Source organism: Aedes albopictus, chromosome 2 (genome assembly GCF_035046485.1).
Source record: "Aedes albopictus strain Foshan chromosome 2, AalbF5, whole genome shotgun sequence".
NCBI lineage: Eukaryota > Metazoa > Arthropoda > Insecta > Diptera > Culicidae > Aedes > Aedes albopictus.
Window position 1 is genome coordinate 281,480,790 of NC_085137.1, and position 16,996 is coordinate 281,497,785.

The window sequence follows — 16,996 nt, forward strand, 5'->3', positions numbered from 1 at the left end:
ATGTCAAACTGAAAATGACAACCAATCTGTATTTCCGAGGGGCGAGCTATTGAAGTTTTGGTTTCGTAAAACTTTACTGATAATCGAGAAGAATTTCTATTTCATAATTATTTAAAAAAAAACAGTATGTACAATTACTTCGAAACAAATGCAAAACATCGGCAATCTTTATTTTGTCGATCATTGAAAGCGTTTTGTGCTTGCATTTTGGTCCGGGTGGTTTCATAAACATCTATATTTTCACTTCACCGACTAAAAACGGGGGAAAATAATTATTTCTCGCATTGGCCATATATGTATCTTGCAAAACGTATCAGTTTTACTCTAAATGTAAAACAAATTGAAAAATTTTACTTTTTACTTCCAACCTAAGATTTAACAAAAACAATGCGCACGCCCCTTGTGCTGCTGTCACTTCACCCAACTAGCGAATCGAATTCGTTGGTTGGGTGGAGGTTGTGGCTCAACGAGCGGGTTCCGCCTGTACTGTCAGATTCAAAGCGGCAAGCGCTACTTTTGAAAATGACGAAAACCAAGAATAACAAACCGCACAAAACATATTAAAATACAGTCGGAACCCGCTCGTTGAGCCACAACCTCCACCCAACCAACGAATTCGATTCGCTAGTTGGGTGAAGTGACAGCAGCACAAGGGGCGTGCGCATTGTTTTTTGTTAAATCTTAGGTTGGAAGTAAAAAGTAAAATTTTTCAATTTGTTTTACATTTAGAGTAAAACTGATACGTTTTGCAAGATACATATATGGCCAATGCGAGAAATAATTATTTTCCCCCGTTTTTAGTCGGTGAAGTGAAAATATAGATGTTTATGAAACCACCCGGACCAAAATGCAAGCACAAAACGCTTTCAATGATCGACAAAATAAAGATTGCCGATGTTTTGCATTTGTTTCGAAGTAATTGTACATACTGTTTTTTTTTTAATAATTATGAAATAGAAATTCTTCTCGATTATCAGTAAAGTTTTACGAAACCAAAACTTCAATAGCTCGCCCCTCGGAAATACAGATTGGTTGTCATTTTCAGTTTGACATTGAATTATGACATCCAGGTGCTTTTTAGTTGGCTGACCGCTCAACTAACGGAGTCCCAACTAAAAAGCCACCCAACTATTAAGCCCCCAACCAGCGAGTCATGACTGTATTAAACAAGAATCTTAATGTGTTGTTTCTGCTTCTCTGGCACAGGAAAATGCAATTTAAGTGCGGTATGATGAAATTGTTTACTAGAAGTGAAAATTATATCTATAAAATGGCTGAAGGCAAAATAGTCGACTTTCATACTATTAATCAGAAACTCATGTTTTTCTCTGGTGCGGTTATTATACACATGCCAGTAATAAATTACTACTTATGCTAACATTTTACAGCTACATATCTGGTGGCAAATCCAAAATGGAAGTTAAAAATTATCAGATCAGATTTTTTTTTCAGTTTTATCCTCGGTTTAATCTAGCATGCGCAGTTACAAATTAATATGCAAAACCGTTTAAACAAGTGCTTCTGTTACATTTCTTACAGCATCAAATCAAAATGATTTGAATTTAATTAACACTAATTTTTGCGCTTCTGTTGAATACGTCCTTTTGATACGAAATGCTAGCCTCTTGTTGGCATCCACTCACCACGAAACAAAAGGATGTTTTCGCAAAAATTGTTGCGTCAGTGAAGGATGGACCCGTTGTTTACGTACAGTAGCGACATCTGCGATTTGCAAGTAGGTACGCGAAACTGAGCTCATCTGTCAAGTAGTGGGGGGGTTGGGTATTATAGACCAATTTTTGGTACCGAAATTCCGGTACTGAGTGTGCCTTGCCGGCACTTTCGGTACATACCAGATTTTTTTTTTCCGAATTGCTGAAGTTTGGTCATTAGTTCAGATGATATTCAATGGAAATAAACGAAAACATATTAAACCAAGTACTTTGACATACAAACATTTCATATATGCACCATTTCTGCAAACCCAGGATATAATAGCAATGATTCGTCTAATGAACTTTGAATTTTGTAAATGGAATATGAAAATTAATAAAACTTGTTAGGTTAGGGTTTCTGCTTACTTTTTCAGTTTTTAAAATCCGTTGATTGCATCATCAAGGAAAAATCTTATTCTGACTTTACCTAGCAGCTATCTATCTGATTTTGGTAAGGTTGGTCCTGTTTTATTTCAGACTGACCACGATACTACCCTGTGAAACTGCGCAGAAGCTAAATATTGACGGTTTTCCCCCTTATCGAACGCGACGATTTGAATCCGTCGCGGATGAAACCGTCGCCAGAGTCGTCGCAGCCAATCAGCAGGCGGGAGTCTGACGTTTCTCCGATCTCACTAACACAAACAGCAGCAGAGGTGGTGCTTGATTCGTTGCGATGATTCAGAAATGCCGAATGGAAGTGGGCAGCGTGTTTTGTTATGAAAACAACTTACAATAATAGCTTTAAAAACAGTTTCATACAACTAATTTCTTTCTATATGTTTTGTTTAATTAAGCATTTTCTGGTTGAATTTTTTAACATCCCTGAAAACCGGAATTCACAAATGTCTGGTTCTTAAGGCCAAAAATATCGTTAATACAAATGAAAAAAAAATGTCTGGTAAATTTTAGACTTACTGTTTATCACAAAAGATCAAATATGGTCGCAGTGATAATATACCCGACACAAAAAAAATACTTACTGTAAAAAGTAGCTTACTCTTAATTTTAGTGAAAATTTTCCGGTACTCACCAAAAGTGGTCGGTACTGCGACCCCTAGTGGGGTAAGTATCGCAGCGTAATCTCGCGGCAATGAAAACAATATATGCGCGGGTCTTTAGTGTTATTCCTTGCTATGAATGCATCGCCACTAACGCGCGGCAATATCCGTGTGTCATGAGTAATATTGAGCTACCACATGACGAGGATGGTTGATTGTTTGCATTTGTGTGAAGCGAACATAAGCGAGACAGATTGTATGTTTTGTAACGTCGTTTGTAATAAATATTGATCGACCACACGACGTGGCACACTTAAAATTGATTACCGAGTTCGGTATTTTTTTACGAGATTAAGGCTTGGCTGGATTTTTCATTTTGAGGGGGCAGATGAAACATATTCATCAAATTATCGGCCCTTGCTAAATATGATTCTAAGCATGAGCATGAGCATGAGATGACCGTACAATTCGAAGTTGCTACTCCGTTACTGATTAGAACAGTCAACATTGCACAGGGAATCAAAAGGATGGGTGTAGCTTTCCATCCTCAATGTGCAATTTTGAAGGTTCAAACTTTATATTATCAGTACCGGCGCCGGCCACGTCCTTACGGTCATCGGGGAAGGAAAGGAATGTTAGTGTGACATCCGTTGCTACTAGAGACCGTGTAGCATCCCCACGGTTGTCACAGGAAGTTTGTTAGTGGGAAGGGAAATGGATAGAAAGTTACATAGATCTGGATTCACATTGGTACGTGATGTGAGCTGTGCAATCCTTGATATGATTTAGTCTTCCGCCAGCCGGCTGTCGGAAGAATACAATAATATTATTGTATGTTTGTGTATTAAATTTAATTATATACCGGGTATGAATAATTTTTAAACCACGCTTATAATAAATAATAAAATAAACCACGCTTATGTTGGATCAACTCGTAGCAACGCACGTTCTTAGCTTGTCCTTTCTCAGTCAGAAAATAAACTGTATGCAATTCCGTTTAGTGTTACTGCCAATGCTGAATAACAGAAACCCGTGCCGTAGCTTAACGAGAAAACTGGACAACTAAACAACTAAAATCGTTGAGTTTCATCTATAAGTTTGCGGATAAGAAAACCGTTGTACATATTTATTATCCGCGAATGTTCGCAACGCGTAATATAAGTTGAAGATGTGAATCGGCTCTTGCTAAATATGGTTCCGGCGAAAAAAGGAAATTGACACATTTTCCCCATACATACAATTCGGTCGATTTTTCTTTATATACTCATAGACTACGTTTCGAACCAAAATTTTACTGAAGCTACTACGACAAAAGTTCTTTTTATATAAAGTTAAGCCACCCTATTACAGCCAAGGGCTGAAAGTCTCTATAATAAAGATATATCAATCAATCAACCACCCTATTACAGACTTTTGAATGAATGAGCAAGTAATTTCCTTTTTAATAATTTTATATGGGTTTATGTACTAATTGTGCAGTACGGTAAACATATTTTTTTTAAATTAAATATTGGTTTTCATTTGACAAAACGTTTTAAAGCTCACTCGCATGGTTTTACCCTGGACGATGAATCATAATCTCATCTCTTTACATCTTCTACTTAATACAACATTATGTTCTCAATTGAGTCATTTAGTTGTTCTTACGCTCATGCGTCTGTCATTTAATCTTTTTAATGAATTTATTTTGTACATTTATTTGGTTTCATTCTCAACACAATTGCACCAAGTTTTCTCATCATTTTATCTAGAAAATCATCTCCACAGTGAGTTCATAGAGTACCATAATAAAACAATCAATTAGGTGGCGTAGTACTAATTACAATCAAACATGAACACCCCTGCATTTTTATTCCGGCCAAACAAACAGATTATATCACCATAACAACATACTAATTCACAGCACTTGAAGGTCTATACTATATAAAAGTAATCAATAATCTTTCTCATTGTTTTGATTCATTTATTACTATTCATTCCCAACCATATCAAATTGAAAATCAAATTTCAAATTGTGTGTAAACGTCAAAAACAACGATGGACAAAACGAAACACACCATGTCCACAACGCCTCGACCTGATAATATGCCTTCCAACGCGATTTCTCATCAGTACGTAGTGAAATGTGTGATAGTTGCTATAAAAACCATAGGCAACATTATGCTTGTGACATATCTACTTCAATTTATGTTCGCTGTTATTGGAGTACAATTGTTCAAGGTAATTTCATGTTTTTCTTAGTCTAAGCGTTTTTTACTTTGTTCATTATATGCACTGATCAAATGTTGTGGTAGAATTAGTAAGAATGTTTTCGTTTGAAGGTTATAATTTACACGGTTGTACAATTACATCTTATGCCACATGTAGCGCATTTGGGCTAATAGGAATGATATGTTCCAGTTACTACCAAATATTGATTTTTTTTTTCTGATTGTATAGAATAGACGTGTACGTATCGCTTTCAGTTTTTTTTTACATTATGCATTACAAGAAGTGAATGTTTATTCACTTTTATATTAATGTCCAGGAAAAGGCTTCAGTGCGATTCGAATCAACATTAAATTATATAACACCGATTTTATCAATAGCTTAATTTATCATCTTTGGTTGATGGATGCCACATACTAATCAATTTGTATATCGCTGTTCATAAGTCACGTAGATTTATTCCTAGTGAATATATGATATCCCTTCTCGTAAGGAGTGGAAACCAGTACCTCTCAACAAAACCCTGCGTGATTTATGAATGTGACCTTAATATAATAAGCACCAATAAAATAGTACCTAGATATTAAATTGCGTCTGAAGAAGAGCAATAATATGTTCCAATCTGGACAGGTCATTGATACTTTTATAAGATGGTAAAGAAAAAACCTTGTTTTGCAATTCCAGAGAAATGCAAAATACCTAATTTTTCACATCGCCAGGAGTAGGGATTTCCTATTAAGAAGCCTTTAAAATGCTCGAAAACAAATTACTGTGAGGTCGCCATTCACCGCTCGTTTCATTCATATGATACACGGTATTGTTCGTGCAGTTGAAAGTCGGAATTTTTGACTCGCGAAAATCGATTTTTCTCTTAAACCGTGTATCGGACGTACGTAGGGAACAGTGCGCTGGATAGAGGGCCAGGTCCGCTATCCAGCGCCCTACGTCCGATGTTAGGTTTCACCTATAAATTTTGAGAAAATTCGATTGTCAGGTGTGGGAAAACTTCGGGTTTCAACCGCGACGACAATATACAATTTGCAATCGAAAATAATAATTTTACAGAGTAAGACATTCCATTTTCCAACGAGTTGCAAAGTGATGATTTTTACAGTACCGTCGTGCGGGGCTACTTTCGAAATGCGGAACTACTTTGGACACTTTTGAACATGGATTTTTTGAATTCAAAATATGGTTCAAATCTGGTTGATGTCTTTGGGACTATTATGAAGCAATAGTTTTCCCACAGACAAGTTTTCCCTTCATTTGTTTGAAATTATTTTTCAAAAAGATCGTTTATTGCTTGTCAGGACGCGAAAAAACATCCAATCCGATAAATATACATAACGTATTAGAACATTTGGTCTGTAAACATTGTTTCTACAGTTCATAAATTTCAAAGGGTGATCAATTCATTCAAAATGTATCAACGTAGCATATACAATCGAGTATTTGTATCGTTATACATTATAAATGACCGTTTCACCTAAATAAAGGATTGATGGTCCCTTTTTTCAGGCTGTCTATATTACAATATCACGTTGCTCATAATGCCAAAGGTAGCACAGAATCATATAAAAACGCATATATTTGGTACAATGTAGTTTTGTAGCATAGTATTGGTACAATGTAGTTTTCTAAATAACCCAGGGCTTTTAAATGCAGTTTTGTTATAGTTAAATATGTCCAAAGTAGCCCCCATCCGGTTCTGTATGAGATGTGTCCGATTGGTGTATGAACAATTTTTTTATTCATTGATGGATTTAGTTCAAATTTTGCATACATCCTACATACATACTCACGATTATTATGTGTAAAAAGAAGCCCCGCACGACGGTACGACGAATTTCGCACTAACTCGACCAACGGTTGGCCACACTCTCTCCGAATCGAATGAAACTTGGTGGGCATGAATAATAAGTTTTATAAGCAACTCTGCATTTAGCTTTTCGGCATTTTTTGAAGAGTAACATTTGAAGAAGGCCTAACTTTTTTCAAAGATATTTTAAAATCGGTATAACTCAAAAATGACAAGACCTCCAAAAAAGTGCTGTATATGGGGGATTTTTAGGAAATTGTCCAACCTTCATGAAGACATTTAAAAAAATACACGCTAAAAATACCATTTCAAAATTAAAAGTCAATGATCTATTATACCGACTTTTTGAACCCTTTAAGCAGAATATCCACTTCGAATGAGGATAATCAGTTTTAAACCTTTTAATTTCACCCTATTTTTCTTATTCTTTGACAGATACGCGTATTTCGACAACCACTTGTAATCTTAATCAGTCAGTTATCCAGTGGATATTCGCAATTGAATTCGAAATAAAAGTCAATTTACAGAAAAAAAATTATGTTTTGATTTTTTTTCCCAATATCCAAGGCAATATAATTGCCTAATTTTTCTCCATACAAAATGGGAACTTTTAAGGAAAAAAAGTTTTTCTAACAAAAACATTTTCATGTTATTTTTAGCGTGTTGCGCATTAACTCGTACAGGATGTATCAAGAATCCTAATACCAATCCAATAATTCAATGGGCAAAGCAACGTTATCCCTACTGGAATAGAATTTATTTCTCAGCTTGATTAATCAGCTTTTGATAAATAGCTGTGCGTCTACCGCTATGTCTCTCTGAGCCCCTGTTTTGATATATGAATGCTTGAAACAGCCTTCTGTTTGCTGAAATTGTATATTATTGTCTGCCTAGAATAGAAAAGAATATTTTTGGTAACAACTTGTACCTTATTTGACACAGAGTATAAAGCCTGTATCCGCAATAATCGGGACACAGAAATACAGCTGTAACTTTGCAATAGATACTTTAAAATTGCTATAATTTTGCCTAATAACATCTTAAGATGTGTTTATTTCACCTACAAAATTTCATGTGAATCGGTGCAGTAATTTTTGTTGTAGCAATAAATTAGTAGAATGTGCGCCATTGAATTTTGTACAGCCCCTAGTTTTGCTTGTCAGGGCTGTAAGTTTTGAACTTGGCAAAGGAATTGGCTGAAATTTTGAACACAAACCTCTCAATCTGCATTTGTTCCACAGGCAAAATTAAAAAAAAAATCGATTCACTCTCAACAATTTTATAGTCGAAACATGTATTGGGACTGAACGTGATTTTAGCCCCTCAGACAGCAATTAGTCAGCACCCTTTATTGTTTCGATTGTACCATTGAAAGAACTATATCAATAATCATCAAATTTTGCAGGCATAATATACACATAATAAACTACCTTCTGTGAAAATTTCACGAAAATTGGCAGAGAAATTCAAAAGTTAAGAATGGGCAAACATCGCACATGAAAAACATGAAAAATTCCCACTAGCATTCACCCCTGTCAACAACAGTAGCTTTCAAACCAATCGATCAAAGTTGATGAAATTTTGCAAGAAAGTGTCTCTATAAGTATCATAACTGCTAACGAAATTTTATAATTATCATCACAGAACTTTGAACTGTAACGTAAATGAACGATCTATTATGCGAATGAAAATTGGTCATGATTGTACAAAATGCTTAAAATCACGTCTGTTTGATTTTCATCCAGAGTTAAAAGTAATGACACAAATAATAAACATACACCAAAGAGTTCTCAATCAATTATTTAACCAATTTTACCAATTCGTTGCAGAATTACAGCCATACTTCTGTATCCCGATTGCGGATACAGGCTTTAGTGACCTTAGATATTAACACACGAGACGTACAGGGGGTGGCCAAAATGTTCGGGATAGGCAACTTTTTTTATTCCTCAAAAAAGTTCAACATGCTGTAATTTTTCATAGAGTGCATCAAAAAATCTCAAATTTTGACTGTTTGTCAACCTATTATATGTGCTTCATTGGTACAATTTTGGCTCGATTGATTAATCTTCCGCGTAGCTAGAACCGTTCTCGTAAAACACTATTTTTTAGGCAACTTAATTTAATTTTAGGCTTTTGCTTAAAACTTTTTCCCGGTGCACATTGGCTCCATACAAAGGAGCGGCCAAAACTCCCAAAAACGAATTTGATGTTTTGAACTATATTTCACCTTATAATAAAATTGTGTATGTAATTTTGATGTAAATGTATTGTACTTTTATGATCCTTGATTTAAAATATACCAGCTTTTGAATTTTATTGAAATTTTAATTACCAAAGTATCCTAAGTCAAAAAATTTAAAAATTAATCATTCGAGAAAATAAAGTAGGGTAATTTTCCAATTGTTGCACAGCTAAAAACTCGCCTATTGTTGCACACTCCATGTTATTCTTATGAGGTGTGCAATAATTGGCGAATTTTTAGCCGTGCAACAATTGGAAAATTACCCTATTGATATTTTGAGAATGGAATATATGTCTGATGAAAACTTGTGGGTGGACAGTTTGAATGCACGTATCGTGCAAAATTATTATGTCACAAAACTTTTTTAATTTTCATAAATGGAACCATAGAAATTTTAGTAATTTTCAAGTTAAAAAACGGTTCGTGTCGTCACGTGTCGCAGCAAATTCGAATATTACACCTTGAATATCATGCCTAGGGCTGTAAAAAAACGTTTGAATATTTTGCTAAAATTGGCTGGTATTTGTGAAAGAGCTATTTGAAAAATTCATGCTTTTTCATGTAGTTTACGTTGTTTTCCTTTTTAACTGAAATATAGTTTATCTTCCCACATTTTTTACACATTTTGAACAAATTTGAATTACTTAAAGCGAAAATTGATCATTAAATTGAATTCGAAATGAATTTCAAATAAACAACCCATAAAATGTCCGGTTTACTGATTCATACAATTTTTAAAATTTTTGAACTTACGTAATTCATGGATACCTCTTTTGAAACAATTAAAATACTATATAACATATCTGGACAACTTATAACTTCGATTAAACACATAAAAATAATTTTGGCCGAACTTTATTTTATTTCGACCATTGTGCGTTGGAAATGCCCACGTGCTCCATATGCTAGCCACGAAATTTAGATCAAGAAAGCCATGCTCAATCCGTCTAAATTTTCCAAGCTCTTTCCGCGGAGACCGAGGTTGTCAACAAATCCATTAAGAATCATAATGCAACCCAAATGAGTTGCGTTAAGAACTATAATGCAACTTATTAATTCAGTAACGAAAAGTAGGCCGTAGTTATACCGCAGTTATTCTGCGGTTATACTGAAATGGCAAGTGTAATAGTTATTTTTGCAATAACTTAGTTAAGTGTTCTACTCAAACATATCGTTAACTGCTACCTATATGATATTAGATATATTTTTTGAGCGTTTATCACAAAGTGAGTGTTTATTTTTTCATTGAAAAAGCCATTAAATTTTCGAAAAGTTGCTACAGCTTCATATAAATTTGAATGATTGTAACCGGCGATTTCTTTACCTCGGCTTAACCGGTAAGACGGTAAGCCAGGCTTACCCATATAGTTAAACCTGGTTTAACACTTAAGCCAGGGTGACGACATCGGCCCTAATTGTGATAACTGTAGGATACTAGCTGTTAAAATTGTAGCAGATTTAATGCATGTGTATAAAAAGTAAGCAGCGTTTGAATAAATTTTAACAAAAAGACAACTCTGCCTGTACAACCGTGGTGAATAATTATAATTATTATTTTTGATGAACTCAGATCATCTTCGCTAGATTAATTTTCCATGAGTTATTTACAAGATCTCGGTTGAGCGTCCCGTAAATATAAACATTTTATATTAGTATCGTTTCTGGCTAACAATAAATTAACTTATCTGTCACTGTACAATGTAAGGACACAAAGTTGTTTGGTTTTGCGAAAACAAGATCATAGATGAGGACTAAAGATAAAAGTGAAAATCAATACATTAGCTAGCTATGTATAACCTTTCTAATGTATCATATTTGGAAAAGCTCGCCGACGTAGTGTACGGCTGGGGTAAAAAATTAGCTTTACGCACAAGGAGAGATAAAGTTACATGAAGTTTATTTGAAGTGCTCAAAGAACGATGAGTTGAAAAGTGGTAGGTTAAGTTTTAGTGGGAACGTACAAAAAAGCAAACAAATTTTAATTGTAATGTGGCCATCAAGAAAGAACACCCGTAGAATGCCGGTGTAAGGTACACCGGGGCAAGTTGAAACGGGTGGGGCAAGATGAAACACGAAGTTTTGAAATAGATTTCAATATAATTTGAAATTTTTTCCTTCGCTAAAAGATTGTTTGAATCAAAAACTATGTATTATGGCGATCAAACTGTTTATTATCATTAGAAAACAGCATGTTAATCCGTTGTTTCATCTTGCCCCACCCGTTTCAACTTGCCCCGGTGTACCCACGAAACTGAAATGATCATATCTCCGCCAATTTTCGTCGCTTTTCAAAATTTGGTTGGACCGGTCCGATTACCGTGGGTGCCGGAAAACCTGGATTTCCGGGCCCATGTTTTTAAAGACACGGACACATTTAATGCTTCTGGTAGGTAAGTATCAATATCGATATCAATCATCATAAAATTGCTTCAGCATTTAGTATCTGACTAGCCTGGGATCATAAAACCTGTTGATTTTGGAGCTGCGATTTCGGATCAGCCTTCCCGTCGGCCATGGCTGGCTTTGACCACCATATTTTCTTGATAGATAATGAGTTTCTGAGTTGAATGAGCCAAACAATTTTAACAATTTGGAAAATTGACGGAGATATGAATATTACAGTTTTGTCGGTACCCGGATACCATTCCGGCATTCCACGTAATAAAGAAAAATCAGAAGCCCCTCCTCACTTGAAAATTCAGTCAACCCAGATAATAATAATAGAAACTTGAGCATGTATATTCACGAGTTCTTAGATCTAGCAGTTTCATTTCATTTAAATATCGAGATTTGAAATCGAAAAAGGTACCCAGATACCTTGCTGGCCACATAAGGGTTAAAAGTGATCCATTTCGCCTACAGGACGGGGCAAGATGAATGGTTCAGATTTCCTCTAAGAAAAACGGCTGACTTTCCCTGTGTTCATCTGCTCTGCACATGTTGCATATCCATGAACAAGAGCAACTAGTCAACATTTTAATGATTTATTTTGAAAACAAAAAAGCTTACGACTTACGGCGAAACGACTGACAAACCTATCATTTTACAAAAAAAAATATAGAAATTCATAAATTTATGTAATAATTTTGGGAGGTTATTCTGCTTGGCTGAAGTAGGGATTCGAAATAAAACGAGTTTATTCGCTCCGAAAATTCGCTCAAAATTAAAGTTTAAATGGAGATTCCATGGAGTCTCCAGTTAGCCTAGACGGACTGCGGAGACGGCGGATTCGATTCCCGTTCCGGTCGGGAACATTTTCTCTACTCTCTGGGCGCAGTGTACCATTGTGCTTGCCACACAATGTACAAATTCATGCAATGATATGATAACTGTGGAAGTGCTCTTAGGGCCGATTTCTTCACCCGGGCTTAAATTTTAAACCAGGCTTAACAACATTTTAAGCCGGGCTTAACTTTTTTTCGATTTCTTCACCTCGGCTTAACCACTAAACCCGGTTTAATAAAGCTACGGTTTACGTTAAGTGTGGCTTATTTTAAGCGGTGCTCTGAGGTGGCTTAGCAGCGCTAAGCCAGGCTTTAGCCGCAAATTGCAGAGTTTGGGTTTCTTCACCTGCTTCATAAATAAATTTTTGAAACAGCAGAAAATATTGTTAATGAAACATGTACATTTAGGAACGATAAAATTGTAAAACGGTTCGGAACTATAAAATTGTAAACGTTCGGATGGAGACGATGATAAAGAAAATGATAACCTATAGCCGGCGGGTCGTCAATATAAAATATTCACATCGGTTTTTGGGATAATCAAAATTTTATATTAGATTGAAAGTCTTCAAAAAGGAACCGTGTTGATAGTTTTGAAAATTTACCATACTGATTTGGAAGTCGAACGTATATTTGCATTGAAGTTTCTATCTATTTTAACCCGGTCCTTCCGTAATTTCAGGTCACAATAAACATATTTTCGTCTCTTATGGTTCAAGAGATATTATTTTTTTTACAAACAGACTTAGGATGACACAAAAAAAAATCTTCTAATACCTTTTCATACACTGATTTCTTATAAAAAATTAGTTCAAAGCACGTTTAGCCCATCGAATATTCAACACTTTGACTCTAAATATAAATTTTGAATACCTAATAGGGTGACGTTGGATATAATTGGCAGGTTTGTTCTCTCCGTCGTGGGGGGGGGGGGGGGGGGGGTTTGACGGTCAAAATGCCTGAAACATTTCCATATCATTCATGAGGCCAACTTTGAGTTCAATAGGTTTCTAAAAACCTCCCGTGACGAAGAGAACAAAACTGCCGAAAATACGACGGATTTTAAATATCTTTTTGCAACTCAGCACTATGAAATTTCATTTATACTTGCCGTATCACAACGGACTAGTTTATCGTACTATACCAAACAATTGCAATATGATTCATAATGCAACTGATTTCGGTTATATTATGAATCATAATGCAATTGTTTGATCCACAACCAGAGTTGCCACGGCAAGAGCTTGCCAAATTGTCACGGTTATGGTACAGCTTGCTTGATCAAAATTTAGTGTCTATCATGATAGAACACATGACTGTTTCATCGAACCACCGCGAAGCACGATGGTACTGATAGAAATGATCATATTCTAGTGATTTGTTTTTCATTGCAAAAATGCTTTACAACTCGTTGCAAAACTATTTTTAAAACGCACATTTAATCCCATTTTTTCATGAAGAATATTAATGCCTTTTTCGAAGATATTCGATGACATTGAATCTAGATAGGTCGTAATTACATTTTTGTAATTACGTTTCGAAAGTGCTTACTTTTCAATCGGTGAAAAGGCAACGAATTAGCCTACTTTTCCAAACTTTAACAAGTGTGCCGAAAAGTACTACTTTTGGAACTCTTAAGTGTGCCGAAAAGTAGTACTTTTCGGCACTGTTGTTTGATTGGACAATTTGCTCCTAGTTTGGCTTAATTTGTCATAGTTAACAAAGTTAATATGCCGGAAATCTATAAATGTTCGTAATTACAAAAAAAACTTTGTATGCAACACGTTGCAAAACTCGATTTTTTCAGCACTCGTTGTATTTATCCAACTCGGCAAGCCTGATGGTTGGATAAATGTACAACTCATGCTGAAAAAATCATCATTTTTGCAACTTGTGGCATAAATAACTATTTCAGCACTGCAAAAAACGTTCCGTTTCATATTTTAGTACAAGGCAGCGTGCATCGTATTAACACATTTTTATATTAAAATCCTAATTTTTTGCATGGGCCGTAACGCACGATCATATTTTCCTTTTCTTTAGAGCATTGTGAACGGCACTTAAACATTTTGAAAATAAAGTATTAAAAACACCAACGAATGGAATAAAAGTAGAATAAACTGTTTCTATTAAGGGATTTCAGTTTCTAATTGAACTTGAACTGTGCTGCGGCTTTCATTGAATGTACACAGTTCAAAATTTTAAACATATTCGAAAAATGATCTGAACTATGGAGCATCTCACGACAAACACATTTTCAAAAACTCACTATCGAAATGCAACATTATTCGCAGGCGATTATGGATATCAAAACATAAAATCAACATTGCAACGCCTTTTCTGCAATGTGGCACTCCAACTTTGTACAATGAAATGCAAATTCGAACACCAAATGTTGTGGAACGATCATATGTAGTAGGTACTAAATCGTAGATCTTCTATACTAGCGTTAGGTAAAACATCAAAAGTCTAGGTAGATCATTTATTGTTAATTTCCTTCTGTATCCGAAAAAATAACTGAGCGATTCCGCTTTTCCTGCTAAAATTTCAGCGGATGTTTTGTTGTTGTTACTCCATACTGCATATAACGGGCATTTCAAAATATCGGCGGCTTAAAATGACGTTTCCATTGGAAAGTCACTGGAATGATATGGGAAATTTCGTTAAGCTTGGCTTAGCGTAAGCCGTCGCCTTTATTTGCTAAACAGGTGTGAAGAAATGCAAATATTTAAACCTGGCTTAAGAATTTGGCTTAACTTTAAGTGCGGTTTAAGATAAACCAGGCTTACGTCGTTAAGCCGGGTAGGTGAAGAAATTGGCCCTTAGAACACTAAGTTGAAGAGAGGCAGGCGAAGTTCCAATGGGAACGTCGAGCCATAAAGAAGAAAGAAGAAGAAGGAGATCACATGGAAAAAATCATTTACGAAATACAGCAAGACAAAAAGCTTTTTTTTTAAATGTTCAATCAGAGTATATTTATTCAATAACCAACCTCAATTTCCGAAGTTTTATAATCATCACTACAAAATTATCAACATGATCAAAGCATATGTTTCCGACAGGTGCCCGTGCCACCTCCACGCTGATGCAAACTGTTTTCAACGTGTTGTACAGAATAGAAGAGCTCAAATACTGAAGGGTTTCGCTTCGCTTGAAAATAACACTGACCCATCTTGCCCCGGGCCACCCTAATTATATTTTCTTTAATGCATAGTCCATTTACGTGCCGATTTTTTGAATGAAAATTTGACAGAAGATAGTGTCATTACAACGTGAGTCAATATCAACATTGTTGTCGTTTCATAAAATGGCTCATTACACGGTAAATGGTGTCTATTGATTGATATATTGCGCAGTTCCCACCCAACTGGACCCCTTTCGCAGTTAGTATAAGTGCGGGATCGTGAATAAAACTGCGATTTTGCATCGAATCGTTTCGGTGTCTTCTGCGCACTTATTCAGCACTTTGTAATGCATAAGTGCGCAGAAGACACCGACACGATTCGATGCAAAATCGCAGTTTTATTCACGATCCCGCACTTATACTAACTGCGAAAGGGGTCCAGTGGGGTGGGAAATGCGCAATATTAAGGTACACCGTCGCAAATTGAAACGGGTGGAGTAAGATGAAACAGCGGTTCAACGTGATGTTATCTAATAATGATAAACAAATCGAATGTCATAACACATAGTTTTTGAATCAAACAATCTTTTGGTAAATGAAAACTTTCCAAATTTAATTGAAAACTTGTTCAAAACTTCGCGTTTCATCTTACCCCACCCGTTTTAACTTGCCATGGTGTACCTCTTAATATGGTAATGATAAGAGATAATGAGCTTTGTTACTAGGGTCTGAGTGCAATAAGTAATCTCACGCTCCCAAATTGATTCTATTCGAAAACAAGCGAATACGGCATGCTCGTTTAACAAAAAATACAAAAAAAAAGAAACAGAATAAAAAGCGCTTCAAGCCTGTGTTTTTCGTAGGATGAAAATGGGAGCCACATGCTTAATAAGGGAATCAATACCCTATGCACTCTCAACAAAAGATTCAGCATGAGGACATAGGTATCTAGTTAAAAAAATGGCAATTCTCTGATTTTACAAAAAAAAAATCATGTCATTAAACATGGCAATAAACAATGTTTGTATTTCACGTCATGTTTAAAACTTGAGCATGTATATTGCTTTCTTTACAAATCGCGTCACCAATCTACGATTCGGCGAAGTGAATAATGTGAATATGGATTTTTTTCAGTTCCATTGTGACTCTTCCAATATGAAAGGCACATATCTTCTACAAAGATGTTAAACGTTTTAGCCGGTTCTGCTGTATGATGTCATCTCAGCTCGTTTCTCTGTGTAGAACTGAGCATTACCACATGGTTAAGGAGAAACTTCAGAGAATACAAACATGGCTGCCACAATGGCCGACTTGGTCCCCTACTCACATTTTCAAGAGCACCAATCTTGAAAATTCGTAAACAAATGCGCTCGATTTGTAAAAGCTGCCTCTTTTTGCAAGCGAGCAAAGCCAGGAAAAACAAGTGCGGCTTGGTTCGATGCTTTGTTCGTCAGATGTGTGCCTCTAAAGTTTATATGAAAAATTGCAATGGGATTTCTTGATGTTTCACCTTAAGAGCTTCATCAAGTTTTCATCAATTGACCATTTTTGTACTCGCATAACGTTCGGCAGGCACGAGAATATCGAAGGTTAAGGAAAGTCAATGAACTTTCCAGGACAATAGGGGTAGCGAACCTATTTTGGGCACTTTCAAGAGAAG

General features: G+C 35.7%; 1 protein-coding gene across 5 annotated transcripts in view; it reads left to right on the forward strand.

Annotated features, from left to right (window-relative positions):
* LOC109415132 (muscle calcium channel subunit alpha-1) overlaps positions 1 to 16,996 on the forward strand; it is a 94,449-nt gene that overhangs the window by 45,192 nt on the left and 32,261 nt on the right. For 2 of the 5 annotated variants that reach the window (XM_062851924.1, XM_062851923.1), the window contains exon 16: positions 4,829 to 4,936. The exons of the other annotated variants lie outside the window; for them this stretch is intronic. In XM_062851924.1, the coding sequence (XP_062707908.1) occupies positions 4,829 to 4,936 (108 nt within the window). The remainder of the gene's footprint in view (positions 1 to 4,828; positions 4,937 to 16,996) is intronic. 5 annotated transcript variants of the gene reach the window in all.